The sequence below is a fragment of the Dermacentor silvarum genome, chromosome 7 (genome assembly GCF_013339745.2).
Source record: "Dermacentor silvarum isolate Dsil-2018 chromosome 7, BIME_Dsil_1.4, whole genome shotgun sequence".
Lineage (NCBI taxonomy): Eukaryota > Metazoa > Arthropoda > Arachnida > Ixodida > Ixodidae > Dermacentor > Dermacentor silvarum.
In genome coordinates this window covers 178,058,114-178,077,837 of record NC_051160.1, presented here as the reverse complement: position 1 = coordinate 178,077,837, position 19,724 = coordinate 178,058,114, and the positions used below count along the sequence as shown (strand labels likewise).

The 19,724-nt window shown below is 50.0% G+C and overlaps 1 protein-coding gene across 7 annotated transcripts in view; it reads right to left on the bottom strand.

The window, feature by feature from the left end:
- LOC119458726 (NAD-dependent protein deacetylase sirtuin-2) overlaps nucleotides 1–19,724 on the bottom strand; it is a 419,041-nt gene that overhangs the window by 318,759 nt on the left and 80,558 nt on the right. For all 7 annotated transcript variants that reach the window (XM_049671396.1, XM_049671397.1, XM_049671400.1 and 4 more), the window contains one exon: nucleotides 13,718–13,824. In XM_049671396.1, the coding sequence (XP_049527353.1) occupies nucleotides 13,718–13,824 (107 nt within the window). The remainder of the gene's footprint in view (nucleotides 1–13,717; nucleotides 13,825–19,724) is intronic.

The following is a 19,724-nucleotide window of genomic DNA, read 5'->3' as shown; positions in this document are numbered from 1 at the left end:
TCTTAGGAGTATCGTTAAAAGAAAGAAAGAGAGCGGTGTGGATCAGAGAACAAATGGGGATAGCCGATATTCTAGTTGACATTAAGCGGAAGAAATGGAGCTGGGCAGGCCATGTAATGCGTAGGATGGATAACCGGTGGACCATTCGGGTTACAGAATGGATACCAAGAGAAGGGAAGCGCAGTCGAGGTCGGCAGAAAACCAGATGGGATGATGAAGTTAGGAAATTTGCAGGCGCAAGTTGGAATACGCTAGCGCAAGACAGGGGTAATTAGAGATCGCAGGGAGAGGCCTTCGTCCTGCAGTGGACATAAATATAGGCTGATGATGATGATGAAGATGATGATGATGATTATGATGACAGGGGCATGGGGTTGCCATCCTCGTTGGCCGAGTGGGGCAGCACAGCGCACCCAGGCACAGGTCGAGAGCATGGTCAGGAAGGTCACGATGCATATCTCGGTGTCCTCTTATGACCGAAGCCACCTCGTATTTCGGGGAATTACAGGGTGGCGAGTCACCACCAGCACATGCGCAACGAGGTTCGAGAGAGGCGGACGGCGGTGGTGGCAGGCGGTAGGCTCTCACTGCCAGTATGTTGCCCTGAATCTGCTCCACATCGGAGGCCAACTCATTTAGACCATAATAACGGGCGCTCCAAGGTAAGCAGCAAAGGTTGGATGGGCTTGACGGATGGCCCGCTCCCCCTTCTCGGCATCAGATGCCAAAGGGTCAGCACGAAGATAGAGCTTCCACATAGCTCTCACATACTCGAGCAGAGATTCATCAGGGTGTTGAGTCAGAAGCTCTAGCTTGCGACGCATGCGACACTCATAGTCAGGAGGGAGGAATTTGCTGTGGAAAAGCGTCCTAGACTCCTGCATTGAACGAGCTTGGTGGCTGACAAGTCTGTGCCACCGTGCCGCGAGGGCCGTTAGTGAGACGGGCAATACAGTGCGCGCTGTCATCTAGTCGCATTGCCTGTTGATAGTGGTGCGCTTGCTCCGGGCCAGGTGTGGCACTCTGAGAAGGGCCAACTTGCGGCTGTTCTCCCAAATGCAAGCCCAACCTTAAGAGGCCAGGTAACGCCCTGGAGGGTTGCTGCGTTGCCGCTACGACAGCTACATCGGGCCTCACACGACCGGCGAACGGATCAATGATGGAGCAGGTTGGCTCACACGCGTTGAAAATGTTTCTCAGCTGCACATGAGGCAAGCGGTAGTCTGAAAGCGCGGCGACATTGTCAGCCAGCAGGGTCGCTCACGCTCGACATTTTCTACCAGCTGTGCTTGAGACATGGACAGGCCAGCGAGTGGTTTTGCATCAACAGCGAGGCAGGAAGCCTCAGCTGCAAAACACCAAACATCGACTGCACTTGAGACAAAGACAGGCCAGCGAACGAGCTCATGCCTACGGCAGTGTGGGAAAACTGCACCCCTACGCATTTGTCTGAGAAAGGGACTCGAGACAAAGGTAGGCCAGTGAGCCTATGCGTGCCAGCATCTAAGCGGGGTGGCTCCGATGCAGCACCTTGGGCACTGAACTGCACTCGGAACAAAGAAAGGCTAGCAAGCGACTTTGTGCCAGCACCGAAACATAGTGGCTCCCGTGCAATGTGGGGGACACAGGCATGTAGTCCGGGCAGGGAAAGGCCCACGAGTGAACCAGCAGAGCAGGGTGGCACCTGCATGGCACGTGGCACAGTCTACGACGCTGTAACAAAGGGAGGCCAGCAAGCATATTCGTGCTGGCATCTAAGCAGGGTGGCTCTGATGTGGCACTTAACTGCGCGCAGGACAAAAAGCGGTCAGCTAATGGGGACAGCGCATCAAAGAGGCGAGTAGGAACTTGCTCCACACACGTCTCAAACAGCTGAGGAAACCCGTAATTGGCATGGCTAGGATTAGGGTACACATCCTAACAGTTGACATCCCCGAAGGTCTGTCCAAGGAAGGGATCACTCCCTTCAGGCAAAGGCGGTTCACCGCAAGACCAATCAAGCACGCACGCCCGCTACACTTGGGCTAATCGGGTAGCAGTTCACGAGGTGGGAGAACGAGAAGTCGCAGAAGCAAAGGTCCCGCGTTACCAACTCGTTGCGGGCCTGTGCACATCTGCCACGGTAATGAAGCGCTCAGTGTAAGAGGGCTCGGGTGGAGAGTGCTCCCGGGGGCCGCCACTCGAGGGGGCAATCAGGGTGCATCCCGGCGACGTATGCTCACGCGGTGACTCGACACAGGGAGGGAGAAACATGGTTCATGCAGGAAATTAGTTCCGGTGCACTAGCCGTGTGCCCCATGTTGCCATAGTGGCAGCGGTTCCCGGAGATCGAATTAAGCACAACACGTGAGCTGGGGGATGAGGCGCGGGAAGGCATCTTGATCTCTACAAGTGTGTTACTGATAGTTTCAGCAGCTTGTAGCAGATGTGTGCTTTTATTGCGATAGCAATTATATGGACACTCAAAAGCAGATTTCTGCCATCGCCGTCGCCGTCGCCGTGAGGTTCCGTATGACGTCATTTGGAGAAGAAATCGTCGCCGCGCGCCGAACGCTGTATGTGCGAGTGAAAGGGCGCGAGGGGCGCGTCTTTCACGGGGAGTGAACGCACGGCGGAGAACAAACGCGCGTTCTGCGCCGTGCTCGCTTAAGGGCTGCAGAAGTAGGCGTCTCTGTTCTCCTTCACAATCACCATGTATGTAGAGCAAACGCGCCTTCTTCCGACGAGCGAGAGGCCGTGGGGGAGGGGGAGGGAAGGGAGGCGACGTTTAGCTGCGGCACGCAGTGCCTATTTATATCAGAGGCTCCGGCAACAGTCACCAACGCCGCACGCATTTTGAGCGAACGTGGGCAAAACGCCGATGGCGTCGACAACAGTTCTGCGTGTTGCCGATGCTGCTGCATGTCCAAGTTTATACAGCTGATAAAGCTAATATCATTACTCCCATTACTCTACAAGTTTGCTATCGCAATTGATGCTTCGATTTCAGGTGAAACTGCGACAACTTTTTTATTCCTTTTTTGCTGTCACAATAGACACATCCGAATCTGTTTCCCAGCCAAGTTTTGCCACAGCCCCGTGCAATTCTGAACTTGGCATCATTTTTGTGCTTGCCTAAGGTGATTTTGAAGATGTCTTTCTTTGCGAGTTACCACCACTTCTACAGATGAGATGTATTTCTAGCCTTTTTTACGGGCCAATCCAGAAGATAGTGCCGTCTAAAAATGTGGGCAGATATGTGCTACTGGATATGTGGGTATGTGCGCCTGGGACCACTGGTTGCTGTGAGTTTCCATACGTACATACATACGTACATACATACGTAAATACATACACACACACACACACACACACACACATACATACATACGTACTGTGACGTCACAGTAAGGGCGGACCTGTATTGAGCCCGAGGGATGACATGGCAAAGAAGGGCGGCGTCCACAACCGGAATGAGCAGCCTTCAGCGCAGTCCACGCTGATGATGCGCCCGCACGCGCGATGAAGATGAAGGGCACTGGCATGATGATGATAATGTACAGATGATGAAGAAGTGCACAATAAATGCCCACACCAATTTCCCTCGCACAAAAGCGGCCATCCTGGCCACTGCCTAAAAGTACGGGAACGCCGCATGAAGGGCTTCATACGAGAAACGTGGACCACTTCGGTAGAGCGGCAACGACGGTCAGTTGAGGAAACAACAGGGGTCACTCGATAATTAACTGGAGAAGTCATTTCCAGGACCGTGTAGAGGCCAATAAACAAACTGAAACTTCTCGCACAACCCAGGAGTGCGAACTGGTGTCCAGAGCAGCACTTCATCGCCAGGCTGGTAGAATACTACGCGATGATATGCGTCATAATGATCCTTGCGGTCCCGCTGTCTGGCTGCGGTGTTGACGCGGGCATGCTGGCGACAATGGACGAGGAGGGAAACATATTCTTCGCAGGAAGATCGAGATGGACTGACAGGGGCAGAGAAGAAAGAAACATCAAGAAAGGAACTGGGTGAACAGCCATAAACAAGGTAGAATAGCGAGTACTAACCGGTTGTGCATTGAACGGCGGTGTTATGCACGAAGGCGACGAATGGCAAAATTGTATCCCAGTTTGCGTGATCTGGTTGAATATAGGCGGCTATCATGTCAGAGAGCGTACGATGAAACCGCTCAGTCAGGCCGTTGGTCTGAGGATGATAACTTTATGTAGTCTTGTGAGTGGTGCCAGAGGCTTTGAGCACTTCGCCTACCAGTTGGGAAAGGAATGTCTTTCCACGGTCGCTCAGAAGGACACGAGGGGCGCCATGGCGCAGAATTATGGATTGAAGAATGAAGGCAGCGACTTCAGAAGCCGATGTTGAACTTACACAAGCTGTTTCGGCATAGCGTGCCAGGTGGTCGACGGCTGTCACTATCCATCGACTACGGGTGGGAGTCATGGGAAGTGGCCCATAGAGATCGATTCCGACAACCTCAAATGGTTCAGCAGGACATGAGACTGGTAGTAGTTGCCCGGCAGGAGCTGATGTTGGACGTTTTCGACGCTGACAAATGGCGCAGGAAGCGACGTATCTCAACACACTGGTAGACAGGCCAGGCCAGTAGATCCGACTTCTTATGCGGTTGTAAGTTTTCTGGATGCCAAGGTGGCCAGCAGTCAAATCGTCATGAAAGGCCTGAAGGACACGTGCACAAAGGCAACGAGGTAGCACGGGTAACCAGCGTCGCCCATCAGGATGGTGGATATGGCGGTACAGCACGGAGTTTTCCAGCTTAAATTGTGTCAGCTGTCGACGAAGCCGGGCATTAGGCGGGCACGAAGCTCCAAGAAGGTGGTCTATAATACGGCGACAGTACGAGTCGGCGAGTTGTTAAGACGAAAATGATTCACGGTCGTGCAAAGTGAGATGATCAAGAGCGGCGAAGGACAAAACCGCCGTAGAAGAGACATGAATGAGTGCGTCACTGGAGGTGGTGGCGGAACCATTGATGAGTGTGGCTGCAGGAAGCGGGCAGCGAGAAAGAGCGTCTGTGTCTTGGTGCTTCTTACCAGACTTGCAGATGATTTCAAAGTCATATTCTTGCAGACGAAGAATCCAGCATCCAAGACGCCCTGACAAGTTCTTGAGTGTGGAAAGCCAGCATAAGGTGTGATGATCCGTAACGATGGTAAAATGGCGGCCATGGAGATAAGGACTAAATTTCTGGACAGACCAAACGACAGCGAGGCACTCCTGCTCGGTGATGGTATAGTTCTTCTCGGCAGGTGTGAGCACGCGGCTGGCATACGCAACGACTCTCTCACGCGAAGAGTTGTCTCGCTGGAAGAGCACAGCACCGATGCCATGGTTGCCATGGCCGCTAGCATCCGTGTGCAAGAGTGTAGGTGCAGTCTCATCAAAATGACACAGGACAGGTTCAGATGTGAGGGCGCCCTTTAGCTGGTCAAAGGCAGATTCACATTCAGGTGACCACACGAAGGGAGCACCAGAACGAAGTAAGTGGTGTAAAGGTGCAGCTATAGAGGCGAAATCGCGAATAAATCGGCGAAAATAGGAAGCGATGCCAAGGAAACTGCGTAAGTCCTTGGTCTTTTCTGGATGAGGAAAGTGAAGCACTGCATAAATCTTGTCAGGATCAGGTCAAATACCATCCTTGCTTACAATATTACCTAAGACCTTGATCATCTTGCTTGCAAAATGACACTTCTTGGAAGACCAGCATTGGCTATGCACGTCAGAACCTCGTCGAGACGTTGCAGGTGCTGTGCACATGTCGACGAGAAATTAACTATATCATTGAGATAGCATAAGCAGGTCTTCCACTTCAGGCCAAGCAGAACAGCGTCAATCATGCGCTCAAAAGTTGCGGGAGCATTGCAGAGGCCGAGCGGCATGACGTTGAACTCGTAAAGACCATCTGGGGTGGCAAATGCTGTTTTTTCTTTGTCGGCTTCGTGCATCGGAATTTGCCAGTAGCCTGAACGCAGATCAAGACTGGAGAAGTACTCGGCACCTTGCAGGGAATCGAGGGCATCGTCAATGCGAAGCATGGGGTACACATCCTTGCGCGTGATCTTGTTGAGCGCTCGGTAATCTACACAGAAACGCATGGAGCCATCTTTTTTTCGGACCAAAACAATGGGAGATGACCAAGGGCTAGCAGAGGGGCGAATTATCTCACAAGTGGTGGAGGTGCTTCTTGGTTCCCCGTCTTCTACACCCCTGGCCTACTCCCTGGAGCTTCGTTCGGGTCTCCGCTTGTGCCCACTGTTCGCCAGCATGTCGCAGGACGAGCAGCTTGGCGCTTCTACCCAGCACCTCCACCACTTGTGACGTCACAGTAGGGGCGAACCTTTATTGAGCCCGAGAGACAACACGGCGAAGAAAGACGGCGTCCACAACCAGCATTAACAGCCTTCGGCACAGTCCACGCTGATGATGCGCCCGCACGCGCGGTGAAGATGAAGGGCACACGCATGATGATGATATTGTTACACGGCTCTGCACAATATTGCTACTTGACGAGGAAGAGGAACGCGAGCTGGGGGCTGAAGAAGACGACGCTTCAGTGACTGACTGGTTCTGTCAATCATTGTCAATCGTGTAAATATTGTAAATATATTTCCCGTCTTGCTTCTTCCCTCCGTCACATATTTGGTGGAGGTGCTGGGTACTACTGTGCACTACGGAGCTCCGCAGCGGACGTAGCCTGGCCACTAACAATATGACGAGCGCTGGAGCCGGTGCAGGGACAGCCACCATGCCGACAGGAGCAACCGCTACCCCAACGCCGACAGTCATCTTGTCCCAGCCTCGCGACCCAGGCACGTTTTCCGGGACCGACAACCTTGACGTCGATGAGTGGCTCTACATGTACGAGCTTGTCAGCGCCCATAACAAGTGGGATCCAACTGTTATGCTGGCAAACATAATTTTCTACCTGCAAGGCACGGCACGGGTCTGGTTTAGAAACCACGATGAAGAATTGACTAGCTGGGAGCAATGCAAGCAAAAGCTCCGCGAGTTATTCGGCAAGCCTGTTGGCCGTCAGCGAGCTGCGCAAAAGGAGCTTGGGTCTCGCGTCCAGACGTCGACCGAATCATACCTGACATACATCCAGGATGTTCTCGCCCTTTGCCGCAAGGTTGACGAGCGGATGTCGGAAGAAGACAAAGTGAACCATGTACTGAAGGGCATAGCGGACGACGCTTTTCATCTGCTCGTATATAAGAATTTTTCCGCCATCGACGACGTCATTAATGAATGTCGACGCTTCGAAGAAGCAAAAAGTCGTCGCATCGCGCACCAATTCACGCGTCTGCCAAACACAGCTGCTACGTCGTCGTGCGAGGATCTTCACTCTCCGCTTCAGCCGCCAACGTCCGAGAGCCTCGTTCGTGTCGTTCGGCGAGAGATTGAAGCCGCGGCACCGGTTGGCTTCCAGACCTCTGCTACCGATTCTCGACCGACAATTTCCCTTGTGCAGTCTGTCGTACGCGAAGAGTTGGCGAACCTTGGCATTCAGTCTGTCTGTTCCGTCAACCGATCGGATACCTACGCCTTCCCTACGATCCCTGCTTCGCGACGCCAGTACCCCTCTCGGCCTTTTCGCAACCCAGCTGAATGGCGAACATCCGATGACAGGCCGATTTGCTTCAACTGCCGACGTGTTGGCCACATTTCCCGTCACTGCCGCAATACCTGGACGTCATCGCAATATCGGTCTGCGTCTCCGCCTTACCGCCGCTCACCCGGTACTCGACCGCCACCGGAAGATTCCACAGAGCCATACTACTCTACTCAGGCGTCCGCATCTACACGGCAGAGTCGTTCACCATCACCACGACGTCCCCTGTCTCGCTCACCCACTATTCGCCGTTCTCCGTCCCCCATGTACCGGCGCTCTACGGGAAACTGACGGGTGCAGCTCCGAGGGGTGACGCTGCTAGATCGACCCGGACTGCAATACCTCTACTGACCTTACCGACGGATAGGAATTTACTTGATGTGTATGTGGATGGTGTCCCTGTTACTGCTCTGCTTGACACCGGTGACGCACACCCTATTCACAGGCGACCATACCGAGTGTCTTTGCATGAACGCAAAGTCATTCACACGGAGGTCGAAAAGATGCTCTCTCGAGGTATCGTCGAACCGTCATCCAGTCCTTGGGCGTCCCCTGTCGTTCTAGTTAAAAAGAAGGACGACACCTGGCGCTTCTGCGTGGATTACCGGCACCTTAATAAGATCACAAAGAAAGACGTTTATCCTCTACCACGCATTGATGACGCCCTCGACTGCCTCCACGGTGCGAAGTACTTTTCTTCCATCGACCTTCGTTCCGGCTACTGGCAGATTGCCGTCGACGACTTGGACCGCGAGAAGACTGCCTTTATAACGCCCGACGGCTTATACCAGTTCAAAGTCATGCCGTTCGGCTTATGTAATGCTCCAGCTACATTTGAACGCATGATGGACACACTCCTGCATGGCCTGAAGTGGTCCATCTGTCTTTGCTACTTAGACGACGTCATCGTTTTTGCTCCTACATTTGCCTCGCACCTGGAGCGCCTCTCGCTCGTTCTTTCTGCTTTTCGCACTGCTGGCCTTCAACTTAACTCATCTAAATGCCACTTCGGCCGCCGCCAAATTGCTATCCTCGGTCATCTTGTTGACTCATCTGGTGTGCGCCCAGACCCGGACAAAGTTAGTGCCGTACAGAACTTTCCTGTCCCAACCTGTACTAAAGATGTCCGGAGCTTCGTGGGACTGTGCTCATACTTCCGCCGCTTCGTGCACAATTTTGCGGAAGTCGCCCGTCCTCTTACTGCTCTTCTGAAGGCAGATGTTTCATTTTTCTGGGGCCCTGCGCAGGCAACCGCCTTCTCGAAGCTTATCTCCCTCCTGACGTCTCCACCCATCCTGGCGCACTTCGACCCGTCTGCTCCTACAGACGTCCGCACTGATGCTAGTGGTCATGGAATCGGTGCCATTTTATGCCAACATCAGCGAGGTCACGACCGCGTGATTGCATACGCCAGCCGTCTGCTTTCTCACGCTGAGCGTAATTATTCCATCACTGAACGTGAGTGTCTTGCGCTTGTCTGGGCAGTGGCGAAATTTCGCCCTTATCTATATGGTCGCCCATTTAAGGTCACCACAGACCACCATGCACTCTGCTGGCTTTCGTCCCTGAAAGACCCTACCGGTCGCCTAGGGCGCTGGGCGCTACGCTTACAGGAATACTCGTACACAGTTGCCTACAAGTCCGGCCGTTTACACCAAGATGCTGACTGCTTGTCCCGCCATCCAGTCGACCCTCCTGATGCTCCTGCGACCGATGCTTCTGTATTTTCGCTATCTGCTTTTGCTGACCTCGCTACCGAACAGCGCCGAGATCCAACCATACGTGGTATCATGGACAAGCTCACATCTGGGTCAAGCGATCCCTCCCTTCGCTTGTTCGTACTCCAGGACGGCATTCTACATCGGCGCAGCATGCACCCTAGCGGACCTGAGATGCTGCTTGTCATTCCCCGGCATCTTCGTACCACTGTTCTGTCCCAGCTGCACGATGTACCAACTTCTGGTCACCTTGGGGAATCTCGTACGTACGACCGTGTCCGGCGACGATTCTTTTGGCCTGGTCTGTACCGATCTGTCCGCCACTACGTCGCTTCGTGTGAGCTATGTCAGCGCCGGAAGAAGCCGTCTGCGCTCCCTGCTGGTCGACTCCAACCTCTTGACATTCCTGCCGACCCCTTCTCTCGCGTTGGTGTAGACCTCCTGGGACCTTTCCCCACATCTACCTCCGGCAATAAGTGGATTGCCGTCGCAACTGATTATACAACTCGGTTTGCGATCACCAGAGCCCTCCCAACCTCCTGCGCAACAGACGTAGCCGACTTCCTGTTGCACGACATCATTCTTCACCACGGCGCTCCTCGTCAACTTCTTACCGACCGGGGTCGCTACTTCCTCTCTACAGTTGTGGCCGACTTGCTCCGCTCCTGTTCTACCAAACACAAACTTACTACTGCATACCATCCGCAGACGAACGGTCTTACTGAGCGGCTTAATCGAACAATAACGGACATGCTCTCCATGTATGTGTCTGATGACCATCGTGACTGGGATACCGCTCTCCCTTTTGTCACATTCGCGTACAATTCCTCGCGCCACGAAACTGCCGGTTACTCGCCATTTTATTTGTTGTACGGCCGCGATCCCGTATTGCCTTTTGACACAATACTGCCTACCCCTCAAGAGCCCGTGTCTGAGTATGCCCGCGACGTCATTGCCCGAGCCGAAGAAGCACGCCAAGTTGCTCACCATCGCCTTTGTGCTTCCCAGATCAAACAGAAAAGCATTTATGACAGTCGTCACCGTGACGCTGACTATGCTCCCGGGGATCTTGTCCTTCTATGGTCTCCGACCCGCCGCGTCGGCCTCTCTGAAAAACTAATGTCTCGCTACTCCGGTCCTTATCGGGTCCTTCGCCAGGTGACCGACGTGACCTACGAGATCTCTCCGGTCACACCTACTACTCGCTCCCTCCAGACTTCCCATGACATCGTTCATGTCAGCCGCCTGAAACGCTACCAGTCCTCTTCTACCTAGGAAGCACCGGGACGGCGCTCCCACGCCGGGCGGACATATGTTACACGGCTCTGCACAATATTGCTACTTGACGAGGAAGAGGAACGCGAGCTGGGGGCTGAAGAAGACGACGCTTCAGTGACTGACTGGTTCTGTCAATCATTGTCAATCGTGTAAATATTGTAAATATATTTCCCGTCTTGCTTCTTCCCTCCGTCACAATATGTACAGATGATGAAGTGCACAACAAATTCCCACAATATATACATAGATACACACATACATACATCATCATCATCATCAGCCTATATTTATGTCCACTGCAGGACGAAGGCCTCTCCCTGCGATCTCCAATTACCCCTGTCTTGCGCTAGCGTATTCCAACTTGCGCCTGCTAATTTCCTAACTTCATCATCCCACCTGGTTTTCTGCCGTCCTCGATTGCGCTTCCCTTTTCTTGGTATCCATTCTGTAACCCTAATGGTCCACCGGTTATCCATCCTACGCATTACATGGCCTGCCCAGCTCCATATCTTCCGCTTAATGTCAACTAGAATATCGTCTATCCCCGTTTGTTCTCTGATCCACACCGCTCTCTTCCTGTCTCTTAACGATACTCCTACGATTTTTCGTTCCATCGCTCTTTGTGCGGTCCTTAACTTGTTCTCGAGCTTCTTTGTTAACCTCCAAGTTTCTGCCCCATATGTTAGCACTGGTAGAATGCAATGATGGTACACTTTTCATTTCAACGACAGTGGTAAGCTCCCAGTCAGGATTTGACAATGCCTGCCGTATGCACTCCAACCCAATTTTATTCTTCTGTAAATTTCTTTCTCATGATCAGGGTCCCCTGTGAGTAATTGACCTAGATAAACGTACTCCTTTACTAACTCTAGAGGCTGACTGGCGATCCTGAATTCTTGTTCCCTTGCCAGGCTATTGAACATTATCTTTGTCTTCTGCATAATCATCTTCAACCCAATTCTTACACTTTCTCGATTAAGGCCCTCAATCATCTGTTGTAATTCGTCTCCATTGTTGCTGAATAGGACAATGTCATCTGCAAACCGAAGGTTGCTGAGATATTCGCCGTCGATCCTCACTCCTAAGCCTTCCCAGTCTAAGAGCTTGAATACTTCTTCTAAGCATGCAGTGAATAGCATTGGAGAGATTGTGTCTCCTTGCCTGGACCCCTTTCTTGATAGGTAACTTTCTACTTTTCTTGTGGAGAACCAAGGTAGCTGTGGAATCCTTGTAGATATTTGCTAAGATATTCACGTATGCCTCCTGTACTCAATGATTACGCAATGCCTCTATGACTGCTGGTATCTCTACTGTCGGAGTCATGAGGGAGGTAGTGGCCGAATACTGCACCAGGGAGGCCAATTCCTGTTCTGGTGAGGGAGTGACTTTGATGAAGCTTAGTGGGCCTGCCTAGTTTGGTTGCACCTGAACTAGTATAGCCCCACTAGCTCTCGGCAATATTTTTTTTTTTTTTGCCGGTGTCAGGCACCACTCCATGCCTGAAAATGTAGTGGACTGGAGCAGGATTCGAACTTACGACCTTCAGATTTGAAGTCGGGTGTTCTACCTCTGCTCCACGCCACCACATACGACGACAACGCTATCCACGCTATCAGCTACGGCGCTATTAGCTGCGGGGGTGGAGTGCACGCGAAAGTGTGGCTAGCTTCACTTAATTCGTACCGCCGATGTGAAGATATCGTCAGTGTGGCATGAAACCGTATCATTCGTCGCCAACTCCCAAATTCATCAAAATGAATTGTTTTCTCATTCAAATTTGCTTTTTTCATTGCGCGATAATTTTAAAAATTCTGCGGCCCCTTTCCATGTATGAAAAATTGATCAGAAACTGTACTCATTTGCATAAAAGGTCAAATTTCAATACAACGAAATTTTGATATAACGAAGCAAATTGCCAATTTTACCAACTTCGTTATATCCAGGTTTAACTGTATATATGAACTTTCTTTAATTAAGTAAATGAAATTGTCACACGGCCAGATTTCGAACAGAGGACCTCTAGCACAGAAGCCTAATACTGAAACCATTACACCATGGACACTTTTTCCGTACTATGGCATGCCTCATAACAGATGATAATTTTGGTTTGTAACACCCCAGAAATTATTTGAAGTTAATTGACACGTCATTATAAGTCAAAATGTGGGCTGAACCTGAAGATAGTGCAGTAAAAAAATTGAGGCAGTCCCTTACTAAAAAAAATTTAATTCTGGCGTTTTGCCTTCCCAAACCACTGTGTGATTATGAGACTTGCCATAGTGGGAGACTGCGGGTTAATTTTGATGACCTGGGATTCGTTAACGTGCACCCAATGCATGGCACAGGGGCGTCCTTGCATTTTGCACCCCTTCAACATGCTCGGGCTTAGCAGTGCAGCGCTAACGGCACAAAGGCTCCTCTCAATCCCATCACGCGTGCATCGGGTGACAGGAGAGAACTTCGACTGGAGGGTAAATTGCCTTCTTTTTCTGTGGCTACTGTACTGCAGGTATGAGATGAGCACCGTCCCAAAGAGCCCGAATAAAGTATTCTATGTTTTACCCTGGTGCTAGCTAGCGCGGTCGCCCCTGCTACTGGATCCTATTTGACTAACACGCCTATAAGACCACTAGGTCGATTGAACCAACACACCTATAAGACCAGTATGCCTATACAACCAATACACCTGTAGAACGAGTAGACCTCGATATTCTTATACGCTATTGGTTTTCTAGTGGAAACTTTTGCAAGGGAACTGCAATCAATATTCAATATTTCAATATTCTCCACACGACCGTGTTGGTTTGTCTACTTTAACCATGTTATATTGATGATACAGGGGCATAGCATGTGCACTATTATCTGACGCATTTTCCAAATCTTTGTTTTCCTGCCACAAACTTCAGCTGCTTGTCTCCCATAAAATTCTTCAACTCTTTAATAACCTGTACAATTCTGTCTTCTCCCAAAAACTCCCACTGAATTGTCACAAGAGCAGATGCATGACAACAGAAAACAACAATGCATTTCGCTGTGTCATGTAAAGGATATCATGTGCTTTATGACAGAACACGATGGGACAATGCTTACCCGAAAGTATCCAATCTCAAAGATGGCCTCAGGCGAGGGAAGGTTGAACTTCCCCAACTTGGAGTAGATGCCGCTGCTTGGGCTGCGGAAGTCTGGGATGCCCGCAGCTGCGTTAAGCCCAGACAGCCATGCTTAAGACCAACCAGACACCAGGTAGCGTCACAAGCACCACACTTAGACACGGCTGACTGCACTCAAAACTGGTTAACTCTTCTATTGGTCTGCAACAGACTTGGTCGATGGCATTGTAGAGTACTGGCGCCAAGGTTACTATGACCACTTAGGAATAAAACAATGTGGCATCATTAAAATGCATCCAGAACTGGGAAATGTGCATGCAAATAATTATATGTATACAGTGTAACCTCGTTCGTACCAAGGTGTCGAACCAGTTCGCTGGTTAAAAAAATATTGGTTCAGTTAGGGTTCAATGCACATTGATTTCGTTTTGGTTCAGAACCGAAAAATTTATAACGGTTTGCAAACCGGTTTAGCGCAGTCCATTTAATCCTGCCCTATGGTGATATGCTGCATAGCCCTATAGACTTGTCCGCATGGTGCATGCGCAAGTTTCATCAAGACAAGGCAGAAATTCACGAATGAATTACATTCATGTACATGTTAAAGACAGAGCTAATTTGTGAGAATCCCTGCATCAGCGTAACGTTTGCGTAGCTTCCACACTTGTTCTTTGACAGCAGCAGTCACTTCATTTTCATTTTGCTTCAGGTTTTCCTACAAGAGTGGTGTGAGCATATGTGATTTACTGTGTCGAAGACAGCGTGAACTCCCATTGGATTACATAAATTACAACTTCGAACTTCTAGTCTGTAGCAACGAAAGGAGCCAGCACTTGACATTTCATTGATTTAGCTGCTTTTTTAGAAGCAGGTGAGAACATTGATGCTTCTTAACGATGAACAAGAACGGTTTGTGCTGAACCATACGTCGATATTGAAACATATACTTCCTATCTTTAAACGGTGACCGCATTTCCCCACTGAACAAATGTTAAAGATTATCACTAAGTGCAAAATGCGCCTTCCTGCATTGGAAGTGTCTTGAATGCTATCGATGGTTCTATTTTTTGCATATGGTGTCGCCAAGCCTCGTGTATTAAAATTCTGTACGCGAAGAGAATACATTTTAGAACTTACGTGAGCACCAGCGATTACGCTGGAAGGTTCATCGAGCCATGTATAAATAGTCGACACGTTTGATTCGCAGATCAGATTTTCAACGACTGTGCTCGCCGCTATCTTTGTGCTTGACTGTTACTTGTCTTTATGGGCACAGGTTCACTCAATAAAGAGTGACTTTTGTGATTCAGTTTTTGCTAGCATGTTCTTCAACGTTACTACAACGTGACATCTGGTGGAGGTGCTTTTCGTTCATGTACCGGACGCCCCCGCAAAGCCATGAAACAAGCCTGAATTGCGATGATGACACCAACATTTTCTCAGACCATAGAACTAGCCTCAGGCTTCGAAACCTGCACTCGGAGTACAGACTTCTTCGCAAGAAGAGCAGTTAGTGCATGGACCTGACAGCAGCCACAATAACAGCCCCAGTGCCACCTACACCAATTGTGTTGCAGCAGTCCAGGGAGCCACCGACCTAGCACGGATCGCCATTCGAAGACACAGAAAGCTGGCTGGAAACATACAAAAAGATCGCTTCGTTCAACAACTGGAACTAGGACAACAAGCTGCCCAATGTCTACTTTTATTTGAAGGATGCCGCTCGAACATGAATTGAGAATTGAGAGTCGAGCCTGACGACATGGGACCTATTTCACAGCACCTCCTTGGACACCTTCAAGAGCATCGTGCAGAAAGAAAGGGCCAAAGCTTTTCTTGAAGCCCAAATACAACTGCCCAATGAGAACATCTTTGCTCATGATGAGTACAGACTGCGCTTAATACTTGCGTCACAATAGGCAGTAGTATAGTGTCAGCAGTAGTTGTTTCTGATACATACGCTAACTGTAGACAAAGCATGTGATGAGTGTTTGTGATAATGTGGATTGCGTGGCCACGATGCAGGGAAGAAGAAACGGCAGTCGTGATGATGTGGATTGGGTGGCCGTGACGTGACGAAGAGGAAACACGTGACCACGAGAGAGAAAGCTGCGTGCAGCTTAAGAGATCGAGTGTGGAAGGACTCAGACAGCAGCGCGGCAACCAGCGGTTTGAGCTGCGGCCTTTTATGACCGGGTGTCCTGCTAATATGTAGAAGTGGGGAGGCCAATGTCCCACTCTAGCCTACGCTGCCGATGCGTCTCAAAAGGGGAGCTGGCCTATGTTACCGGGGCATTACACGTGGGCCCATGCCATCGTCCGTAATTTCTACACGAGTCTCCAACTTGGTGATGAATAAGAGGTCAGTAGGTTGGAAGATTAGAACGGGAGGGTTTATTCCCTCGCGGGAAAAAGGGCAATCTTATTTACAGGAGAAAGCATACTTGTACGCGCCGGAGCACGAAGTGCAGTACATCGTTCTCATAGCATGAGCTACATGGAAGAGCACACTCCACACACTGAGGATGTCTTCCCTAGATCACTCGCTAAGGAAGTCGGTAATGTCCCAATCAACCAGTGCGGTGGTTCGTATCGACGCAGCCCACCGCCTCTGAGGAGAAGAAGGTTGACACAAAGCAGTAAAATCTTGCTTTGAGCTAGTTGGTATTGATTCATATTTGAAGCAATCTTTTCAGCGCAAACGAGGACGAAAAACACCATCCTGTTGTTTGTGTTTTTCGTCCTCATTTAATTTGCACCTAAAAGTTTGCTTCAAATATGACACAAAGCAGCTGATCCTGGAAAGGTGAAAGCCACCATACCAGACCCAATGTTTCACTAACAACCGGGGAGAGGTCAATGGCCCAAGCTCGCCAGAAGGCAAAGCTTCTCCAGGTCCTGCCGTCCTTTGCTGAAGTTCTGGGAAAACCTCTGTTGTCTCGTTCTCATGCCAACCTATAATTTATCGTCACTGTCAGTATCTCAGTGAGCACATTGACTCGGTGGAATGTTGTTTGAGGTCGGTACCCCAATAAATCCGAATTCCGCTCTTTGGCGAATATGACAAACGTAACACCAGCAACCAGCTGCCTGGTGCAGTATTCGACCGGAGGGCCTGGTGGCCAGCAATGTTTGCGGCATGGGACCAAGGAGATACCCACCTGCAACCAGGTGGTACGATGTGCCAGCAGCTTGCAGCAATGGACAAGTGAGTGGCTGGTTAGCCACTGGCCAGTCGACAGGAGTAGCCTAGTGTTCTGCCGGTTTGCTGTACGCCTATCCTGCTGCCGAGTCATAATCGGTGGGGTGCGCTGCGGATGCCAGCAACAGTGGCCAGCTTACATCCAAGCCACCTCAAGGGGTGCTGGACTTAAGACTGCCCAGCAGAGCACCCACGGCGACAACAGTCACGGCAACCAAGACGACATACTGGCGAGTGGGACAGTAAATGTGTGCTTAGGCGCATGAGAATTCTAGACATTCTAGACTTATTACTATTATCCTAGTGCTCCAGTTATTTGTCGACTGTAACTTATTGCATCTGTTGTAATACAGTCTGTACGAAGCACCCAACTGCCGTGTCAGTTATTAAAGGATCCTGGGCCCACATCATTTATTCTATCATAAACTGGCAAGCCTGCCAGGTCCTTCCATGCTCGATCTCTCGAGCTGCATGCAGCTCCCTCTCTCGTGGCCACGCGTTTCCTCTTTGTCGTGTCACGGCCACCCAATCCACATCACCACCACTGCCGTTTCTTCTTCACTGTGTCGCGGCCGCACAATCCACATCTCACAGTGTTGCTTAAAAGATTGCACACTTACCGTATTTACTCAATATTAACACGCACTTTTTTTCCCGATAACGTGGGTTCAGAAATTGCGTGCGCGTTAGAATCACGACCTGACCTTAAATCTCCGTTACCATATCGCCATCGGCCTTTCAAAATGGCCGCCTCGTACGCGCTGCGTGCCCAGCTACCATAGCACCGTACCTTTTTCCATGTGCTGTAGTACGTGTACTTAGGCATTAGTCTACCGTCTGTCTACCCGTTTTCGGCGTTTGCTCTATCATCAGGAAGTGCAGAGATCATCGTGATGCCGCATTTAAAAGGAAAGTGATCATGTGTGCAAAGACGGACGGAAATCGGGCTGCATCACGGGCGTTCGGAGAAGCCGAAACTTGCGTGCGGGACTGGCGCAAACAGAAAGAGAGGATTTTGACAGCAAAGCAACACAGAAGGGTTTCAGTGGACCAAAGCAGGACGTATACTGCGACAATCAACTTCGCTGATACGATCGCCTTGGCCTTATTTTCAAAGTGATCTGCGACGGGGAGAGTGTCCACTGTGCGTTGTGTTTTCGCCGCTTATAGTTCGCATTGAAGCGAGAGGCATGCTAGCACGAAGGTCAATTCGCTCGCCGCTGCTGCCACGCTTCGTCACTCCAGCATTTTGGCAGTGAGTTTCCGCAGTCATCGAGCAAGATGTGTTCATATTTGCTTATGCACGCATGACACCATGCTTGTTAATTTAGTTAGTAAGCAAATGTTTGCAAGTTTATACGACCAATAAAACTACTATCCTTACTTCGTATAGCCGTCTACTAATCTGCTATCACAATCGATGCTTCGCCTTTCGGGTGAAACTGCGACTTTTTTTAATTCATTGGAATTTTAGTGCATTGGGAATAACTGTTTGTTTTTCCAAATGAGAGAAAGATGTATTTCTGTACAAAAGCATGAGCTGCGCGGTACTATAAAGGATTTTTTTTTCTCTCTCTCTTTTGGTCATGGAAAACTGATGCACGTTACAATCGAGGGTGCATTAGAATACGGTACGTAAGCATTTACCTGGAATTCCAAGAAAGGTTATTCTATCAGCAAACATGAAACAGAAGAGGTACTACAAGATGAAAAAGCAGGACACCATGGCATTTTCATTTATTGTAAAAACGCTTTGCAAAACAAACTAGTGTGTGTAGCATGCATACTGTTGCATTTTGCGTTATGAACAACATATCCAACACACAACCCATTGGACCGCAAATATCCGTCGGATATCCAGTTTAGATCCGAATGTGCTGGGCCCACACTGGTCATTCAGCGGACATAAGGACATCCTTTTTTGGCATTAAAGAAAGTTCCGTTTATTTTGTTCCTGTGGAGGTCCTCTGGATGTTCCACTTTGGATGCTTTAAAGGTCCTGTGTGTGTTATCCCTTGGTCGTCCTTTGAATGTAGGAATCTTTTCTACAAATAACGTACGTAAGTTCGACTATTTTTGATTAGAATTTCAATGATGATATGCTGTGAACATATTGCTAACATCGCATGTACGTGGGCATGGTGCTTAACTATAAGTGGACTTCTATGGGGAAAGAAGAAAACAAAATTATTAGGTACAAATAATTCTTCCACAACTAAAGTTTCCTCTCGATGTGTCCTGAGCGAACAGGAAACAATTATGAACCCAAATCACCAGCTAATGAACATTACGCGAATACCGTTTTATCATGCTTTGGCCATATTACGTAATGAACAATTGCGGAGGGCATACAGCGGCCTGCCTCCAAGCCCCCTGAATAAAACTAAATGATAGCCATATTTTGGCGAGCCAGCCAGCTGGCGAGGATGTCCGCGCCTCAAACGCGCTGGTGTCGTCATTTGTTTTCTTGATTTTTTTTTTGTTTCCGTTGGCGTCAAGACATTCGCGGTGCTGCTCGCGGTGAGCAGCACCGCGATTACAAAGAGCGAACTGAGAGGGTGAGCAGCAAAGCTAGCGCCTCGCCACCTACGTGCCCCTCTCCCCTCAATGTGCACCTCACAGTGCTCACAGTCTCGCGTTGATCTCGCCGTCATACAGAAGGCACGTGGCCCCAGCCAACTGACCCGGCCACCTTATGTGCAGCTTTGTAGCTATGGTTATAGTTTTGCCGCTGTGTACGTAGGCGTCGGAACAGGTGTTCTGTGGTGTCGTTCGGTGGCGTGCG